Source organism: Eleutherodactylus coqui, chromosome 6, assembly GCF_035609145.1.
Source record: "Eleutherodactylus coqui strain aEleCoq1 chromosome 6, aEleCoq1.hap1, whole genome shotgun sequence".
In the NCBI taxonomy this organism is placed as follows: domain Eukaryota; kingdom Metazoa; phylum Chordata; class Amphibia; order Anura; family Eleutherodactylidae; genus Eleutherodactylus; species Eleutherodactylus coqui.
Window position 1 is genome coordinate 140,527,525 of NC_089842.1, and position 21,438 is coordinate 140,548,962.

The window sequence follows — 21,438 nt, forward strand, 5'->3', positions numbered from 1 at the left end:
CTGTGCATTTTCACTATTTTTGTCTTGTCAGGAATTAAAGGGATTTTCCTGGCAATCCTCAGGGCAGGTCATCAGTAGTTGATTGTTAGGGGTCCACCTCTCAGGACCCTGCCTGATCAGCCATCCCGGCATTGGCGGTCACCGGCAAAACACACGGAGTGAAGGCAGTCAGCTCCGACCCCTTTGTACTGCAAATTACAGGCGCAGTTCTCATTGATTTTAATGTGAGCTGCTCCTGCAATTACCAGGAACCTGAGCAGTTTACCCCAGCCGATCAGCTATTGATGACCTATTCTGCATCAATAAAGCTAGCCTGGAAAAGCCCTTTAACCTGATTAGCGCTTTATTGCATGTCTGATAAGTCCTTACACTGCTATATTTAGCAGCAGATAGTGGTTGCCATATATCAGAATTGTTATATTGTCCTGCTTTCATTATAATTCACTCGACTTATACTCCTTAATTTCTCTGGATGGAGACGAGGGCTATGCAATAGAATTACAACAGTTCAATCCAACTGACATGTTTTACCATTATTTACAGCTTCGGCAGGGACTGCGATCTTAGGGCCCTTTTAACACAGGACGATAATCATTCAGATTCTCACTGGGTGGTGGGAATCTGAACAATTATTGTTCAGTGTAAATGCTTGGAGCGACTGAACGCCAAATGATATTGTTTGCTGATCGCTCATCATTCAGTTTCTGCAGGCATAAAAACTGAACAACAATCGAGCCGTGTAAACAGGCAGACATTCATCTATGAATGATGGCCTCTCTACTTTGAATGGAGGCGGGCAACTGCAGTGACCTCCAGCGCATGCTACATCCATTCACTGAGAGAAGGCACAGAAGTCATTATCACTGGGAAAACTGTCAGCCACTTCTGCACCCAACAATCGTCCCATGTAAAAGGGTCCTTTGATATGCACTTCATATGCTGCCCATGCCTTCTATTTGTTTAATTTATAACCTTAGACAGTGAGAAGTTCAAAGTTCCTCCCTGTGCATTCCGCTGGTAAACAATCTTGGGTTGCCAAAAAACTCATCTTGCCGATCCAATTAGCTAAGATGCTTTCATGCATGCATCTGTATTCAAATTAATCATTGTACTTCATTCATATGCATTTTCTTACACTTAGAATTTTTTACTCCAGTGCCCTCCGTAAATATGCATGCTTCTATACCTGTAGTTTTATTGATACTTATATATGCTAATATTTATATATTATATGGGTTATGCACTGATGATATACTGACAATAGTATATAACTCTTTACTGCATGCCCTTGCTCCATATGTATACCCATAGACTTTGCCATTAAATAGAAATGTATTATACCTATCTATGAACTTGGTCTCAAATGTTAAAGGTGCTGGCCACTATACAGTAAAAAAATATTGCCTAAAAGGCCCTTAAACTGTTATGCTGTGGTACATACATAAATCTGTAAATGTCCTCCTTTATTCCAGCTGCTCAGTAAAAGGCCCACTGGTGCCCAGTTATAGGCTATGTAAACATTGTAGAGCTATGGTCTGTATCCATAGGGCACAAGGTGATGAAGTATGTATCTTTGTTATCCAAGTTCTTAAAGGGGTTATCCAAGATAATGTGTTGTCTAAAAACAGCTTAACATAACAATGAGCTTATACTCACCTTTCCCTGCCCCCACAAGTCCCCCGCCAGCAGCTTTGGAAGTCCTTGGTATGTATTGTTTACAGATTGCAGATTGCAGTCAGCCTGTAATGTCCCATAAACCTACTGCTGCTCTGAGGGTCCGTGAGCAGTACACCGCACCCCCCCCCCCTACACGTGACAGCAGCCAACCGCTGCAGTGATAGGCGGTACAGAAGTCTCACAGTTAGCCCTGCCCCTGCCTGGGATCCGGCAGGGTTGGGGAGTAGGGAGAGGCACTTGCCATCACCTGTCAGATGAGCACTTACAATGCTGTGTAAAGGCCCCTCCGGCGGACAGAGTTATGGCCAGAGAGGGGAGAAAGAATGCACATGCGCAGTGAAGACCCATGTAAGATGAGTGCTGCTGGGATGAGGAAGCTCTGTCCCACTCTGTGACACGAGTAATGTTTCACTGCCCTAAGAATTGCCACCTGCATTAGGGATCTGTTCAGGGACTAAGCTCTGTCCCCGTAATGGGAAGAATGTTCTCTGGAATGTAGGCACCTGCTATATAAAGATTGAGGGCTCAGTCACACTCTCCGCACCGGCCGGCAGATAGAACACATGGCCGGCAATGGAGCCGGTCATGCAGAGAGACATCCGCACCCAGTGCAGCCGTCTTATCGTGCATTAACACGGGCACATCGGCGCCGGAGTGACTGAGCCCTGAGAGATACGTCATAGCTCCGAGGAAGGGAGTGATGCAGCAGGTGGAGAGTAAAGTCGCAGTGGTCGTTTGTGGGGACCAGCAGCACAGTCACAATTTCCCCACTGTTACGGATTAGCAGTGTGGACCCAATGGACCAACCAACCAGCCTGGCCTTGACCTGTCCTGGTGTAGTTGGCAGCTGACTCCTACAGTAAGAGGTACTGTTACCAGAAAATGAGAGATGAGAGTCTGAACCTTGGCTGCAAAGGAAATGGGAATGACGGCCCTGCACTGGAACCTTGGGTCTGACTATCCCTGATGGGATACCGAATGCAGGGACTGGCAGCAGACAGGCGTGCACGCTGATGCAGGAAAGGACAGGAGCAAATCATAAAACAGGAATGTGAGCTTACAGAAAACAAAGGTACAAATAGAAAAATATACAAGGAGCCTACTTAAGGAGGCTTAAGGAGATCTACAAGACACAGAAGTAGGCAACCTAGGAAAGCCAAATGTCAGAACCTAACACACATCAATTCTCAGGCAAAGAGGAAATGCCACAACCCAGCTTAACTGGAGGAGTAATGCCTATTAACCCCACAGGTGAGCTGAGAGCCAGAGAACCCTCTCAGTGCTGGATGGAAACAGACATAAAGGATCCATACACCCATGGAAAGCAGAGCGATGCTTGCAGCTACCCAAGAGAGAGCGACAGACTCGAGTGGCAGACCTTACACCCGCCCCCAGTCTTGGGAACTGCCCAAAAGCTGGAAAACACTGCAGAGAGACCTGTGGAAGGTGTGCATGGTGGTAAATGCTCAATAAGACGAAGAAATCAAGGCTGGATAGAGAAGCAGGTAGACCACCAGAGTGAAGGACCAATCAGCATGTGGGAGGAGTGGGAGACTCTTTCCCTGCAAAAACCTAATAATAATCTTTATTTGTATAGCGCCAACATATTCCGCAGCGCTTACATAGACAGGGGGAATACATAAAGACAAAAGTACAAAAATTACAGAAACACGGTTACATAGTAATCATTTGATGGAAAGAATAGGGGTGAGGGTCCTGCTCCAATGAGCTTACATACTACAAGTAATTGGGTGATACAGAAGGTTAGGGTGCTGGAGATGTGCGCGGTATGGCGAGGTGGAGAGTGAGGGATGCTATACACATAGACAATAGTCTGAAATTTAGCCGTGTGACTGTAGAATCGGTATGGCTGCAAGGGCAGTTTATGGTGGCTGGCAAGGATTGCAGGCAGTAGGTCAGGAAGCATGTTATCAGGCGGCATACAGAGGGGTTTGTTTAGGCAATGCGGTATGCCTCCCTAAAGAGGTGCGTTTTTAGAGCACGCCTGAAGTTTTGTGAGTCCTGGATTGCCCGGGTAGAGGTGCAACAAACAATGGACTGGGTCTGCATGATGGACATGGCACAAGCAAAGATGAAAGCGAACTGCCAAGAATATTTTGAGGAGATGCGAGTGTATGTCTTACCCTAGGACTTTGTAATATAAAATCCCTATCCAGGGTGTGTGGGTCATGAATTTACAGTGCTTGTTGAATGCGAGTGTACTTATGACGCTATCATTTAGCTTTAAGCAAAGCCATGCACTAAGGTTTTTATAAGGTATGTAAGGGTTAATATAAGACACTTGTAGCATAATTGTTCATTAGGAAAATGTAAGTTATATATAATGCATGACTATGATATGCCTTATAAATGTAATGGCACAGCAAGACACCTAGTTAGTAGATATTTGGAGCCTGAGGTGACACGGATATTGAGCCGCAATCATGGAGTGACAACCTCTGTGGAATTATGTCTGTGACATGGTGTATTCTGTGTCAAAGGATGCAGCTCCTATGGGGCATAAGGGGCCGGCTGAGAGGCGGTGAAACGGGTCTCGGGCATGATTGGAAAAGGCTCATGAGACAAGTGCCTTGCTGCTGCCAGACGGGAACTCCGAGAAATGTCATTTTGGTTTGCAGTAGGCAATTGGTTATTGTCGCTTTAACCCCTTGAGTGGCAGGTTTCCTACCACCCTGTCGTGCCCACCAGGGCAGGTTTTTTAAAATGGTCTAATCATTGAATTTCAACTAATTTTGCAGTTGCGTCTCAAGAGCCATAACTTTTTCATTTTTCCATTGACATGGCCATATAAGGGCTTGTTTTTTGCGGGACAAGTTGTGATTTTTTAAACAGGGGGGAGGAAAAAAAGAAATGGGGAAAAAAGAAAAAAATGGGCCATGTCATTAAGGGGTTAAATAATGTATTAACTTCCTTCTCTGGGTCATTACGATGCATGGATACCACATGTGTGATTATATTTTTGATTTTTTTACAAAGTAAAGGGAGACAAGTGTTTTCATAATTTTTTTTATAATTTTTTTCCTTTTTTTTTTTTTTCTTTTTTTTTTCTTTTGTCCCTTTAGGGGACTTCCACAGGGACCCATCAGGACCCCTGATCACATTCCGGGGGTCCGATGGTGACAGCCCTTTACATGCTGCAGTGACAGCCCTTTACATGCTGCAGTCACATAGACTGCAGCATGTAAAGGGTTAACACAGCAGAGATCGGAGGTTTTCTCTGATCTCTGCTGTAAGAGCTAGTACCTAGCTGTCCTCTGACAGCTAACAACCAGCTCTCCCTGCCACAGAGACCATCGGCTTGCTTCTGACAAGCCGATGGTCTCTATGGCAACCTGTAAACAAACCAGTGCAGGAGATTGCCGGCAGATCGGCAATATCTTCTGCTGGTTTTTCAAAGCCCTTGCTTTGTTCTCTGTGGGTCTGTGCAAGCAGAGTACACTGTCACAGCTTGTGGCATTGTGCTCTGCAGCTCCCATAGTGATACATAGCCCGGAAATCTTCCGGGCTATGTTGCTATGAGCAGTGGAGCTCGCCCGGAAAATTTCCGGGCGTGCCACTCAAGGGGTTAAGAAAAATGTTGATGAGTTATTATGCAACAGTTAAGTACCAGAACCCTCCTATGGAGCGAAACAATGCTTATATTGTTGTTGTCTAGTAAAGTTATTTTTTAAATAAAATTGCTGCCTCTGTCATCGCTGGGCCATGTAACACCACCCCCTGCTTCGCTACAGCCAATGACAGAGCTTAATGAAGATTGTAGCAGCCTGTTTATGGGTCAGCACAAGCTGCCTGCTGCCTGTAAACATTATGTCACCGGAAAGACCTTGAACCATCGGTGAAGGACTTGCAGGGAGAGGTGAGGGTTACAGTAAGCTCTTTGTTATGTTGGGGTAGCTGTTTTTAGACAAAAAAGTTTATCTCAGAAAAGCCCTTTAACCCATTAAGGACCAGGCACAGTAACTTTACGGCGCCTAGTCCTGGGCTTAAAGCACCGCCGATAGTAAAATTACGGCAGCGCTTTAAGCTTCCTGATAACCCAGAGAAAAAGGCTGGATGGGTTTTTAACCCTTTCTGCCTTCTGCTTCCCCGAGTACGCAGTGCTGAATGAGTGCTGTGTACTGAAAGTGAAAGTACAGTATAACTTTCACTACGGGAACTGGGGGGTCATGTGACTGCCGGGGTTTCCTGCTACAGCAGAGCTGGAGGGTCATACTAGACCCTGGATAGCTCGCCAGTGACTAATGTCACTACAGGGGTTGTTTCCCCCTGTAACTGGGGCTCCTATGGATGCTCCAGCTACAGTGGGAAAGTGTCAAAAAAATAAAAGAAGTCCCCCAGAGGTCTTACATGACGTCATGGGGGACATAGATAGTAAAAAAAACATAATTACATACATAAGTAGAACAAAATAACAGAATAAAACAACAATACATACATAATAAACAAATAACACAAACCGTCGCTGTATACGCCCTGTAATCAAAAATCATACATACTATAACCCATACTAACCCATTCCTATACCGTATTTTAGCTTAAATATACTAAATAAAAAAAATAACTGTCAGGGTGCCCACCCACTAGCGTTTTTTTACTGCGAAATTCGCAGCGTTTTTTTTTTTTCTGCAGGGGTCTTTGGGCTATGGGACATGCAAAGCTAAAATCGCGATCCCGCAAAATCGCGATATCGCGGTAAATCGCGATTTTGCGCGATCGCGATTTTTACATTACAAGTCCCATAGACCCCCTGCAGAAAAAAAAACCCTGCGAATTTCGCAGTGAAAAAAAACGCCAGTGGGTGGGCGCCCTAAATGTTAAAAAAAATCATTTTTTTAGCATTTTACCCCCAATAAAACTAAAAAACGAGGAAAAAAGTCAGTGAAAAAGATATTTTAAAAATAGCCCTTTATGTCACAAAAACAAAAACGCAGTAAAAATAATTTTGGGAGCTAAAGGCAACAAAATAGGGCATTAAAACCACCACATGGGTAAAATCCCTAAAAACTGTCTGGTCCTTAAGGTACAAAACAGCTTGGTCCTTAAGGGGTTAATGTAGGTACAATATAGGGTAAGTATTTGTCAATGGGATTAGGTCACCATCTTTTTGCTCAACCTCTGGCCTGCATGTCTTTCTAATATGTCAGCAAAGTCGTTTATTAGGAATTTACACTTTGTCATTTGCAGCTCACACAAAGGACTGCAGGAAGTAGTCCTAGATATGAATGAGCTTCAGGCTAGCTCCATCCATACCACTCTGCAGTCACTGATTGATAGCTGTCTGCCTATTATTGTGCATAGGGAGCTGTTAATGAGTGGCTGGTGTGTAAGGTAGGTGGGGCTATTTGCAGCTTATGAATATCCAAGACTACTTCTTGTAGTGTTCTGTGTGTGCTGCTACTGATAAAATCTAAGTTTCTGACAAACTACTTTACATATACATAAAACCAACACAATGCTGAAATTATTGAGTCTATCACTATCTTATACTGCCCTCAGGAGAGGACAGCAGAAAGATGGTGACAACTAGAGATGAGCGAGCATACTCGTCCGAGCTTGATACTCGTTCGAGTATTAGCGTGTTTGAGATGCTCGTTACTCGTAACGAGTACCACGCGATGTTCGAGTTACTTTCATTTTCTTCCCTGAGAAATTTGCGCGCTTTTCTGGCCAATAGAAAGACAGGGAAGGCATTACAACTTCCCCCTGCAACGTTCAAGCCCTATACCACCCCCCTGCAGTGAGTGGCTGGCGAGCCAATCAGGGGGCAGGTCTGACTCACACCCCCTTCACACCCACTGCAGGACGGCCGTGCGGAACTCCGGCTGCCGGGAGCAGGTCAGTATATATATATTTTTTAGTTTAACACTTTTCTGGATGAATTGCAGGGAAGGGCTTATATATTTAAGCCCTTCCCAACAATTCATCCCACACTCGCCCGCAGCGCATTGCTTTCAATGGAGCGGGCTGTATTGCCGGCTCCATTGAATGCAATGCGCTGGACAGCTCCACCCGATTTTTGGGCGATTTTCGGGCACCGGTCACGCGATTTGCGGATGCGCATCCGCCATGCGATCCGCAAATCGCGCGAAAAAACGCCCGTCTGACTAATTTTTATCGGACACATGAGCGCTTTTTATGTGCTCGTCCGATAAATTATAGAACAGAAATCGCAGATCGCACCTATCTGCGATCTGCGATTCCTGTTCTCTTCTCTATATGCGCTCAATGGGGCCGGCAGCAGCGCCGACCCCATTGAGAACATATAGAAGAGAAATCATTCTTCTCTGCCACAGCTGTAACAGCTGTGGCAGAGAAGAACGATGTTTGCCCATTGAATTCAATGGAGCCAGCAATACAGCCGACTCCATTGAAAGCAATGGGCTGCCGACGATAGCGGGATGAATTGTCGGGAAGGGCTTAAATATATAAGCCCTTCCCTGCAATTCATCCCACGATCGTCGGCAGCCCATTGCTTTCAATGGAGTCGGCTGTATTGCTGGCTCCATTGAATTCAATGGGCTAACATCGTTCTTCTCTGCCACAGCTGTTACTGCTGCGGCAGAGAAGAACGATCTTTATGCTGACAGTGCGGGACTGGGGGGGGGGGGCCCACTCTTGCCGCTATTGTGGCTTAATAGTGGGACCTGTGAACTTGAGATGCAGCCCAACATGTAGCCCCTCGCCTGCCCTATCCGTTGCTGTGTCGTTCCCATCACTTTCTTGAATTGCCCCGATTTTCACAAATGAAAACCTTAGCGAGCATCGGCGAAATACAAAAATGCTCGGGTCGCCCATTGACTTCAATGGGGTTCGTTACTCGAAACGAACCCTCGAGCATCGCGGAAATTTCGTCCCGAGTAACGAGCACCCGAGCATTTTGGTGCTCGCTCATCTCTAGTGACAACTTTTCTTTAACAGGAAGTGCTATTTACTTAAACCCACGTGTAGCACTGTAATGCCAATTATGTTGCATGCTTGCTGTCTTGTCTATTTAATATGCCTTGATACTATATTTAGTTGTGTGGCTCATCCCTTTTATGACTCCATAGTTTCTTCTGTTATTCATTGTTATGACTCATCCATGAGTTATATTCATTTTAATAAGGCACATATCCAGCTAGTATAACCTTATCTCTACATTATGTTAGCTATGTAATTAATGATTTGTAAAGTGGTGGACTATCTCCAATAAAGACTATTTGTGAAGTTGCTTCATTTTTCATTTCTAGATACATTGGAGAAATTTAAAAAAGTGGTTGAGAAGGTAGACTCAGTCTTGCAGCTATGAAATATAAAGTACTTCTCTAGCACTGACGATGTTATCTTTTGTTGATAGCACATGTGGGTCATATCCTCCCCAGAGCTGTATATTTGGCCAAGTTCTTAATGTGGGCGCACTGTTGGGTAAGTATTTTTAGTACGTTAAAGAGAAACTATCACTTTTTAAAATACCATGTTTCCCCCCAAAATAAGACCCTGTTATATATAAATGTTTGCCTCAAAAGAGGCACTAGGTCTTATTTTCGGGAGATGTCTTATTATACTTACCTTAGCAGCTTCGGTCCAGGTCCCTCCTACTGGTCTCCACAGCTCCGATGCGCTTCCCACAGTCCTCGGCAAACAACATACAACATTACTTCTTGGTTACGGAATTCATAAATTCCACCTCTAGGAAGCAATGGCTGTGATTGGTTCTTCGACTGCACACTCAGACAATCAACGCAGCACTGGATGAACCAATGCGATGACCTGGACCGAGCCTGCTAGGTAATGTATTCTTTTTTTTTAATGCAGTGTAACTAAGGCTTATTTTTTGGGTAGAGCTTATATTTCAAGCCTCCCTGAAAATTAGGCTAGGGCTTTTTTTTTGGGAGTAGGTCTTATTTTCAGGGAACCAGAGTAATTAAGACCTGATAATTAAACATTTTCAATTTTTTTTAATGGTTTTTAATATATAATTGCAGAGTGCTTTTATTTCTTGTCTGTTTATGACTATGAGGGCTGCCATCTTGCCCAAGTTGCATTTAATAGCATGTAAAGATATGCTTTACAGCAGCCTCATGGGCTGTTCACCCAATGGACAGGAGGGGACCCATTGACGTCTATGAGAGACTGTTCAAGACAGCTTCTGTGACATGTACAGAAGTAACTATTAGAGAAACGGAGGCTATATGTAAATTCTATCTGTGTGACCTGTAATTCTTTGAATTCCTTTATTCATCTAACAGACAGGAGTATTTAAAGTTTTCAAACAAGGAACAAACTTAGGCGACATCTTACATAGCTTCTTACAATCCTATCATTGGTATTGGTCATTAAACCTTAGCAGTAGTAGTGACATCAATCTTTTAGGTAGGAATTCCTACCTCCCAGGTCACACCCTGCCTGCCTATTATCCCTTAGTTGGTCTAAGTAAACTTCCGTCTCATCATGTTAACTATCTCTAAAATCCTTGATTAACATTTATGATTATCTGCAATTAGCAGTGTTTGGCAATCAATTAAAGCTTATGTGAAGGGTATAAATTCATGTGTTCTATGTATATATATGCACATATACATATACGCACAATAATATTCAACTACAGGCTATATAATATACATATAGAGAAGTATAAATATTAACCCCTAAGTGACGGCCCCATTGCCTTTTGACGTCCTAGCTAAGTGGGCTTAAATCCTAGAGGACATAAAAGCATGCATCCTCTGTGGATTAAAGCCACGTGGCCTGAGGATGTGACAGCTTCATGCTGTGTCCTAAGGTAGCTGACAACATGGAGCTGTCATGGGGGCCGCGGAGAGCCCACCCCGGCAATGCGATCGGCGCTATCCATAGCGACGATCGCATTAAAGTAAATAAAAAGTTAAAAAAGGTAGAGTTGCAGCTTCCCTCACGGATCGCATCCATGAGGGGTGCTGAAACTACTCACCTCCCTCCTCCATGATGTCCCACGATGATCTGGTCCGGAACAGACCTTCCGCTGTCTTCTGCGCATGCATGCCAAAGAGGAGATCAGCGCGGGACATTTGAAATCGTCTGGTTCCCAGTTACTGAAGGTAGCCGGGAACCAGGGGATGTCACCAGGGACCGTGGTGAGTGGTCCCCGGCTAGTGATCACTGAAAAGTTTAAAAAAGTCAAATAAAGTTAAAGTTTCACCTCCCCTCATGGATCCAACAGCGGATTGGATCCCTGAGGGGAGGTGAAAATACTCACCCCAGTCCTCCGTGATGTCTCTGTCTTCCATCATACATCGGGCACGTGCATAGAGGGGCTCATGCCCTGTCAAATTTAAAGTCCCTCTGCTCTTGGCTACCATGTGTAGCTGGGAGCAGAGAGATGTCACCGGGGACCGCTGTCAGCAGTTCCCAGAGACATGATCACTGTTATCCAATGGATAACAGTGATCATTTAAAGTAAAAAAAAAGTTTTAAAAAGTGTAAAAAAGTTTGAAAAAGTTTAAAAAGCTGACGTTTCATCTCCCCTCATGGATCATATGTGTGAGGGAGGATGAAATTATGTATCTAAGGCCCCCAGATTTTTCCGCTGACCTTACCACAGCTTCTGCGCACATGCCCGTTGCCAAAGTGGCAGACACATGTGCAAAAGCAGCAGATTGCCAGGGTAATTTAAAATTCCCCTGCTCCTGGCTACAAAACATAGCCGAGAGCCTGGAGATTTCACAGGGTGCTGTGGTACGCGTTCCCTGGTCACGTGATCGCCGCTATTCAATGGATAACGGCGATCACATAGAAGTAAAAAGAAGTTAAAATTTCACCTCCCATTACGGATGCGATTCATGAAGGTAGGTGAAATTACTTGCCTAAGGCCTCCTGCACATGGGCATATTTGCATTGCGGAGTCCGCGGTGATTATCCGCCTCTGGACTCCGCAGCAAATACAGCCCATAGTATTCAATGGCAAAATGCCATTTCATCTACACAAGTGGGAATCGATTGCGATTATCCGCTCGCGGAGAATAAATCAAACCATGCTGCGATTTTGTAAGGGTTATGCACGGCCGGCTTCCATTCCATTGAAAATCCCCTTCCCTGAAAATCACTGCAGGGGTGCCAGCATGGTGATCCTCTGCCACAGCTGTGGGAGGGGATTCTTTACTCCACGTGGGGAGTCCCCTTGTCACTGAACACTGTGACAGTGCTGTCACAGTGCGGAAGTGTGCGGGAGCCCAAAGTGCTGTCACAGTATTCAGTGACAAGGGGACTCCCCGTGGGGAATATTTACACACACCACGGACCTATGGTGCACGCATGTCCTATGTTTTACAGGTATGTGCCTTTGCATGCCTGTAAAACACGGACATGTAAACACACCATAGGGAACCAATGGTTCTAATAGGCGCGTTTTTGTGCGCACATAAACACCCTTGTCTGAATCTACCATTTCGTAGTTATTCTGTGATAAAGAGACACATGTCAGATTTTCAAAATTTGGCTCCGTCACTAAAGGCCCATTTAGACACAACGATTATCGCTCAAAATTTGCTCAAAAGCCATCTTTTGAGTGATAATCGTTGTGTGTAACTGCACTGACATCATGCAGTTTTCATTAAGCCGTCGCTCATCGTTGTCTTTCAGCACGCTGAAAGACAACGATGAGCCTTATCAGGGATTCACAGCGGGATACAGCTGATACTATTGTTTCAGCTGTAGTTCGCTCCCTGATAACGGGTTGGGTATGAAGAACAGAGCGGAGCGCTCGGCTGCAGAACACATCTGGATACAGAAGACAAGTGGGGACACCCAGCTTGTCTTCTGCATCCTCCACTCGGAGTGCTCGGCTGTATTATATGGTACATTAAATGGTACCATTGAAAAATACAACTCATCCCACAAAAAACAAGCCTTCATACAGCCTATTGACATAAGTCAATAGATAAATAAAGAAGTTACGATTTTTTAAAAAGGGAGAGGAAAAAACGAAAACGGAAAAATGTGCCGCGTCAGTAAAGGGGTAAAGAGCTTACAGAAGGGAGAAGGTAATGTGAATTTTGGAAGCCTTTTGTTAGCTTGTATAGGGAGTGCACCCAGTGATTATGTGAGCACTTGTCAGATGATCTGCTGTGGAGGGACATATTTTAGGGACAGGTTTCCATTACAATTTTGATTATCAACCAGTGTGAATTACCAGTAGTAATAGTCAGTTATTTATGGATCTCTATAAGCGCTCCTGCACACTTGCGTTTTTCTTACACGTTTTTTTACGCGAAATCGCTGTGTTTTTTTTCCCACGCGATTGTCAATTGGAATTCTTATGTTAAAAACGCATCGCAAGTTTGTGTTTTGCAATTTTGGTGCAATGCGTTTTTAACATTAGAAAGTCCCATTGACAATCGCGTAAAAAAAACGAGCAAGAAAAACGCAAGTGTGCGGGAGCCCTAAGAGAGAACTATTTGAATGTAATTATGTATTTTCCTACTGCTTACATGCTGAATATAGTATTTATTCCCTAGCATGCTACTGGAATGCAGGTAGGAGTCACAGCAGTACTTGCATGCTTAGTTCTGGTAGCATAGTTACCAACTGTCCCTAGTTGTTCTAACCTGCCCCCCAGACGTTGGAGGTGTCACTGGACATGGCCCTGCCTTACTACACAACATATCATTTCTTAGGGAATGTTCACACGGCACATGTTTGCTGTGGAATTTACAGTGGAATCCACTCCGATTCCCCATCAAATCCACATCCCATTCATTTCAAACTGTAGTTTATACAATGCAGATTTTTTTCTGCATGCAGATTTGAAGTCCACATAGGAAAACAAATAAGTAAAATGTAAATTCTTGATGCAGATTCCAAACCGTTCCCACATTGGGAATTCCACATGCGGATTTACTATGGGTTAATAACGCCTGCAGATCCGTAGGCAATTGTTTGCATAGCCGCAGCAGGGCAGCTTTTAGAAGTAGAATCCACGCGGACAAATCTGCATCCGATTCCATCATGTGAATGTGAACCTAATAGAGATGAGCGAACGTACTCATTTCGAGTAATTACTCAATCGAGCACCGCGATTTTCGAGTACTTCCGTACTCGGGTGAAAAGATTCGGGGGGCGCCGGGGGGCGGGGGGAGGTGTGGCGGAGCGGGGGGTAGCAGCGGGGAACAGGGGGGAGCCCTCTCTCCCTCTCCCCTCCACTCCCCGCTGCAACCCCCCACTCATCCACGGCGCCCCCCAAATCTTTTCGCCTGAGTACGGAAGTACTCGAAAATCGTGGCGCTCGAGCGAAAAAGGGGCGTGGCCGAGTAGGTTCGCTCATCTCTAGAACCTAACCATATGAATGCGGTTACAAATTTGTATCTGTACCCTTCAAAGTGTTTCCGTATATTAAACATCCATATATCCTTTAGCTGAGGATTGCTTGGACCATCAGACATGGTTTTCCACTGTGATAGATCTAGCCTCAGTCAACGTTTTTAAAAATCCATCGGGGTGCGTTCAGCAACATTTATATAGAGCAATGAACACTACTTGTGCCTGAATGATCGTCAGGTCCATTGTTATATGCAGCATATTTCTGTTTTCACACAGGGCGGGATTAAACAGATGGGTGTGATTTAGCCCCGTTATGCGGACGTGAAAATCACGGCTGTGCAATGGGACGGAACTAAACCACTGACGGCAATGACAGCAGATGATTTTTGATGCTGCATAATAGAGGAGATCACCCTACAAACAAGCGTTTGCTAGTTTGTTAGGTGATCGGTGGTATCTTCGTATTGGCATCTGCCCAGGTAAAAAGGCACTTGAAGAGTACCTGCAGTTTCACGTTGGAGCGCTCATGCTCCATTGGCCATTTTCAGCTCCTCCTGGCAGCTGAATACGGCCCCATGTAGTGCTTATATTATGCTACATAGGACCATCCAGCAGCCAGAAGGAGCTGAAAACGACCAACGGAGCACAAACCCACCAGCGTGAAAGTGCAGGTACCCTTTAAATAATGTCTTCACAGCATGTTAAGAATGGGATTTTTTGGCCACTTCACATACTTACTATCCTACCACAATGCTGCCCGCTAGCAATATATACCAGTCTACTACAACTTCCTTGCATGATTGCCTGCCACTATCCAGTCTTTGCTAAAGAGACTGTCAACTACTTTGAGCCCTGTAAGCTAAACTATGGGTTCAAAGTAGCTGACATGCTGAGTCCAGGGATGTAAGTTGTATACTTACCTTCCGCACCATTCCCTCTGTGTCAACTGTCAAACCCACTGCTGAACTCTTCTGGCAAATTACACAGAGCCCACATAGTAACATAATATGTTAGGCTGAAAGGAGACAATGTTCATCTAGTTCTTTTTGATCCAGAGGAAGGCAAAAAAAGGCTACCTAGTGGGTACCATGTAGTCCACGGAATGCATTGCACTGGTGGATTTGAGAGCTGTCAGCAGGGAAGGTAAGTATAAAACTGACATCCCTGGACTCAGCTACTTTGAGCCCATAAACTTCGTTTATAGGGATCAAAGTAGCAGACAGAGTTTCTTTAATATTCCTGCTAGCGACTGGCATAAGCAATCCGCCTTTGCACAACGTGTCACTTGTCATTAAAGGTGGCCAAAACCCATCATTGTTTTATGATATGGGAAAAATCATCAGAAATACTGATTAGTTTCTAGAAAAATATTAATTCTGATTTAGGATGTTACAATGTTGTGTAACATAAAACTCTGCTAACCCTGTTTATGTTCGTTTGTCAGTGGTCTGGATCTGTATCATACGGTTTCAGCAAATCAGAGATTATGGCTGCCATTCTCATGTAAATTCGGTGGGCCTGGCTATGGGATTTCTTTGTGCTTTAGGAACTTCAATGGTTGGTAATTTTCAGGTGAGTTTTATGATGACCTCTAATATAAACTTCGTAGTGTTGGGCTCTATTATAAACACTGGTTCTAGTAACCCCATCGTGATACCACATAGAAGAGTGCTTGTCATACCGAATAGTAATCACATTTGTTTCTCCACAGCAATCCAATCAGGTGGAAACTCACCTTACTGGAGCCTTTCTGGCATTTGTCATCGGTATAGTTTACTTCTGGATACAAACGTATTTGACCTACAGAGTGAAGCCAAGACATGGCGGGTGCTGGATTGGAGTAGTGAGGTTTATGCTCACTGTATCTGCAACAGCATCGTTTATCTTAAGTATCCTTAATAAGGCAATAAGCAACATAGATTGCACATATATAGCTCCATTCTACTTTTTTCAGGTTGGTCAGTTTCAGTGCCTATGAATAATTTGTTACCTATGCAGATTAGGCAGGTGGGAGTCCCAACAAAAAAAGCCTTTTTATTCTTCTTTTAGCCTTTAAAAGTACAATAGCAGAGCTGATGTACTGTACATATGGGGCAGTGCATGACACAGGGGTGCATCACCTTCTGTTGTCCTTCAAGTACCTGCGTTCCACCCCCTCATGGCCTTCATGAGGCATAGGAGTGTTCATTTAAGCAAAATGTATCATAAAATTAGCCAAGAAGCAGGTAGAGTCGGGTCATTTGTTTCTTATTTACCGAAACTATTTTTTGGTACCAATCACCCGGCAGAGCGTATGGCTGTTGATGTGTAAAACGTTGCGCGAAGACCTGCAGCATTTTACGCATACAACCATGAGCCCTTAATTGGATGCAAGGAATTTGAAGGGTCCAGTCAGAATGTTTTTTTTTTCCTTTGGGCAAAATTGGCCACAATTGCCTTTTGTTTGGCTTTAAATTAGATCAAATACTGCACCAAAGGGATGGTTCAGATGAGCATGGTTTTAGTGCAGTGTAGGCAGAGGCAAGGATTGCGGATATACTGCACTAAAAATAGTGTGAACGGGTAATTTATTACGTCTCGAGCTTTAATTCGCTCTGAAATTGCCGGTTCACACAATCGGGAGCTGCGTGGTATCCAGCTCCTATAGGAGTCTATGGAAACTCCTGCGCAGCACGCACCAAAGATAGGTCAGGTCCTGTCTTTTCTCGCAGCACGGACCTTAGATGTGAGCATTGCACACTCATGTCCTATCTTTGTTAGAGCTTTTTCACATGAGCATATATCAGCCGCCGTTTTCACGGTCGGCCAATATATGCTACCATCTGATGCATTGGATTCCAAGGCATCAGATCAGAAGCGCGATTTTCCACAGCATAAAAGTGCCTGGCCGGCCAAAATTGCGCATTTCGGACAGGCGCTTTTACGCCGGCCAGGCAAGATAGTCCTGGAACTATCTTTCTGTCCGGAATTATGCCGGACGCTGCATAGACTCCTATGGGAGCCTATGACAGCTGCTGGAGAAGGGAGGTGGGAGGAAGTTTAGCCGCGTGACTGCTAAACTCCGTCCACCTTCTCTCCTCCTTCCCGCTCCTTGCTGGCTGTTTGCAATGGGAGGGGGCAGGACGGGGTGGGAGCTAATGAGTTTAGTACACTAGCTCTCGCCCCCCGTCCCACCGCTTCCCTTGCCGACAAGGAGGCGAAAAGGGGGCAGGTAGTTTAGCAGAGCTAAACCGTCTCTCCCTACCCAACGGTATCTTGGGCTCGCTGGGCGTATATGTGCTGGGCCTTCTGAACGGGCACACAAACAGCAGATTTGTGCACCCATTCATGCATTTTTACGGTGCCGGCGGACACACGTAAAAACATCTACACCCGTGTAAAAGAGCCCTCAGGTGCGAGTTTTTTGTTCGTCTAAAATTCCTTCATGTGAATGTTTCTATAGGAAACCATTGCTTCTATTAGACTCGATGTTTTCACGCGCCTGTACTGCGCTAAAACCACGCTCGTGTGTACGAGGCCTAAGTTTGTTTGACTTGATGTGCATTCGCATGTAACAATGCATTAATTAGCCAAGACCCATATAAGAAATTAGGATAATTTCAATAGATGGATGTATGCAGCAGAGCCGAGTCTGTATATATTCCATGCAGTGCTTCATACTCTTATCACTTAGGGTTCCTTAACCAATATTACTACCAGTAATTGCATTCGTTATCAAGGAAATGAAATCAGCCGCTGCCGTATGTGAATGGATTTTAGCCATGATTATATTCATCCTATTTGGACTCTTCTGCATTGACTTCTGGCATCTTCAGGGACATTTCTTCCATGTCAAGAAAAGGAGTTTGGCTATTCCCAACGAAGTTCAAGCTTCCACTGTCACCTTGGGTCTGTAGATGCTAAATCTCACGGAGCCATACAAGCTTGTTTCCAAAGACCGTCCTGCAATGGGGCATGTATGCAGAATTCTGGGAGGTTCTATTTATTATTTCAGCAGAATTGTGGACTTTTATATGATGTAATATTGTTCAACTGATGAATGAAGTCTGGAGCCCAGCCCGTATATCAGCCTTAGGCCCTTTCAGAGGAGCAAATTTCATAGCCATATTGAAAAACGCAGCAAGCGCTAATTCATTCGTTTTATGAATGTAATTCGCCCATTGAAGTCTATAGACAATGGTTATAATACGGTTACAGGTGTATTGACCCTGTATTGCATCCGTATTGCATCTGCTTCTGCATTCAGTGGTATTATTTTCTTCTGAGCAAATATAAATCCATTTTTGTCTTCTAGCAAATAATATCAATTGGTTGCAAATACACAGAAAATACTGATGCATTTTCATCTGTAACATGTCAGTATTGTACACATTTGCAAATACGCTCCTGTGAAAGCAACCTCGTGCCTAACAGCAATTGTTTGGTCAGTGTTTTATATCAGCATTTGTAAGTACACAGAGAAAAGCTATACGGCCAGTTCCAAGGAGCTTATAGTAACACGTCCTTATGGCTTCTTCACAAGGCGTATGCGCAACTATGCTCGCCACTACGGAGCATAGTTGCACATGAACAACGTAAAAATCTTTTTTACCTTTCAAACCCCATGCTATTCTGGGCAAGTTTGAAAAAAAACGCGAGAGGATAGGTCCTGCTCTATCTTTTTGCACCCGTTAATGATACTGCTAGTGAAAACGAAACCATTAAAAACCAATGGTTCTGTTCCTTCCCGCTATGTGGCCGCGATTATTATAATATCATTATTATAATATCATACCCATCTTTTTAAGACCTTAATACGGAGGTGTTACAAATGACATTAAACCCGTCTGTCATCAGTATTTGTTCAGTATTGCCCTCCGTATTTGTGATCATTGGTTTTATTTTCTACAGAGCAATTACTGGTCTGTATTTGCTCAATAAAAAAAATATTACCAATATGGAGGCAAAAATGGACAAAAATAGTTCATGTTTAGAGATGAGTGAGCGTACTCGCTAAGGCAAACTACTCAAGCGAGTAGTGCCTTATTCGAGTACCTGCCCGCTCGTCTCTAAAGATTCGGGTGCCGGCAGGGGGCGGGGAGCGGCGGGGGAGAGTGGGGAGGAACAGAGGGGAGATCTCTCTCTCACTCTCCCCCCCCACCCCCACCCCCTGCTCACTCCTGCAACTCACCTGTCACCCGCGCCGGCAGCCAAATCATTAGAGACGAGCAGGCAGGTACTCGCATAAGGCACTACTCGCTCATCTCTAGTCATGTTGCATTTTGAAATATGTCCATCTAAATAGATACAGAGTTAAAATCCGTTCGTCTGAAAGTGGCCCAATGGAAGGGTTTGTAGCTTTTTGTTCTGTAGACATTGCTGATTTTGCCTTACAAACACTGATACAAAATGCTGCTGTCTGACGTGGTGCTAGGCTGGGTTCACTTATATTAGTTGTGTGCGTCCCGTTGTTTTATGCCTGGGCCAGACACAACTGATCGCGTTTTTGTGAACTTTATATAGTGATCTGGCATCCACAGCTGGACTGGAAAGCATTGCATGCAGGGAGACATTCAGCAACACTACTGATGCACTGCTTCCATAGGTAATCATGGGACCAGTTCTGGCATCATTTCCCCTTGCATTTCTGTACCACGCCAGAGGAAAACAATACCGGATTGGTAGACACATCTGAAGGGGGCGAGAAAATCGTTTGAGTTTCTGTGTGATTGCAGAAATCTGGCCTATTTCCTACAGGCGAGCTAATAAATGGCATTCGCATGTACATGCAAATTTCATGTGATATTTAAACTTTCCTATTGAAAAAAATATGCAATTTTCACTTGAAAATCGCATATTCAGCAATGAGATTTTCTCACAAAATTTCATTTTTACAAGTGCAATATCGGTCCAAGTTTCTCGGACCAATATCACATTCGCTCATGTGAATCCAGCCTTGTTGCCACTCAATGCAGCAGATATAACAGAAAAACGTGGTAGGTGCTGAAAACTCAGGGATTGTGCTTCGATATATTTCTGTCCCATACATTTCAGTAAAACAAAGGACTAAACTACTATGCAACTACTCGTGCCTAAATTGATGGGCGCATGCGCTCATATGATCGCCGCTACGGAACGTATTAGCGCATGAACCAGGGTTTAATTTGGTCTATTCAAACTCTGTGCTAGTGCGCATGTGTTTCAAAAAATGGGAGGGTAGATCCTGCCCTATCTTTTCTTGCAAGGTCTATCTTTTCTCTCACCAAGTATTAACGCATTTGGTTTCATTTCTTCCCGTTTTGCGCTCGTGATTTTCACGGCCACAAGACAGGACAAAATCAGGCCCACCTGTTTAAGCCCTAATACAAGGCATTTACAAAGTTTCTCAACTTTTTATGCGGATGAGTTAATTTTATATGTAAACCTATAAAATAGTTTCAATTGTTTCATCATTTCAGTTCTTACATGAGTAAGGATCCACATAGTGTTTTATGTATTATTGGAGTGATATAATGTATGAAGTGGGAATAGGAGTTTATGCTCATATTTCATGTGTTGTATATTTCCCGTTTCATATTTCTTCTGGTAGATAAGCACTGGAGACAACAGTATCTCATGCAGAGTAGTTCTATATGGGAGAGGGATCCTGTCACCTCCCTACAGCACCATATACTAAATTCTGGTTCGGTGAGGTGACAAGGAGATGGCTGATATATTTGTTATACTCTCCAGCTCCCTGGTTCCAGAGCTGTCACCCGGAGAAGATCGCTCGGCGCACCAAAATCTGTCTCTTTTCAGGTCGCCTTGTGCATGCTCTCCAATACAGGTCTACGGGAAAGAGAGAGAGCATGGCAGTCCGAAAAGAGTCCGATTTTCATGCGCCGTGTGATCATCACCAGGTGACAAGAACCAGGGAGTGGGAGAGTATCAAAAACTTATTTTATGGCTATTAAGTTTATGCTGCTGTAGGGAGGCGATGGGTTTCCTTTAAATGAATCATTAGTGATATTAGATAATAATAGGCTATTTTGAATTATTTTTTTGGGATCACATTCTGACAACCACCGGCCTGCAAACACTAGAAAGTCAGTGTCCGCTATGAAGACCAGAAGTCTAGTGTGTGGGAAATACCATGCACTGGATGCCCATGGCACCAAGTAATGAAGATGGCTGTATTAGTAGGGTACATACACGTGGCAGATTTGTGTCAGAAATTTCTGTGACTGAAAATCTCTCCCATTCATCCAATTGTTTCGGTGACAAGCAATGGATTTCTGTAATGAATAGGACAGTTGGACACATGTATGCAACACCACGAGTGTCTTCTTAAAATCGCATCAATGTTGATGCCTCTTTATTTACTCCATAGAAGTTTACAGCACAACGTTTCAACTCACACAGGGGTCTTTTAAAAAAAAACTTGAAAAAGACCCCTGCGTGGGTTGAAACGTTGTGCTGTAAACTTCTATAGAGTAAATAAAGAGGCAT

The 21,438-nt window shown here is 44.1% G+C and overlaps 1 protein-coding gene across 1 annotated transcript in view; it reads left to right on the forward strand.

Moving 5' to 3' along the window:
* TMEM150B (transmembrane protein 150B) overlaps window positions 1–18,099 on the forward strand; it is a 33,372-nt gene extending 15,273 nt beyond the window's left edge. Inside the window, exons 4-7 of the mRNA XM_066605775.1 lie at window positions 9,035–9,102; window positions 15,416–15,543; window positions 15,683–15,860; window positions 17,671–18,099. Of these exons, the coding sequence (XP_066461872.1) occupies window positions 9,035–9,102; window positions 15,416–15,543; window positions 15,683–15,860; window positions 17,671–17,867 (571 nt within the window). The 3' untranslated portion in view covers window positions 17,868–18,099. The remainder of the gene's footprint in view (window positions 1–9,034; window positions 9,103–15,415; window positions 15,544–15,682; window positions 15,861–17,670) is intronic.
* Window positions 18,100–21,438: the final 3,339 nt, after the last annotated feature.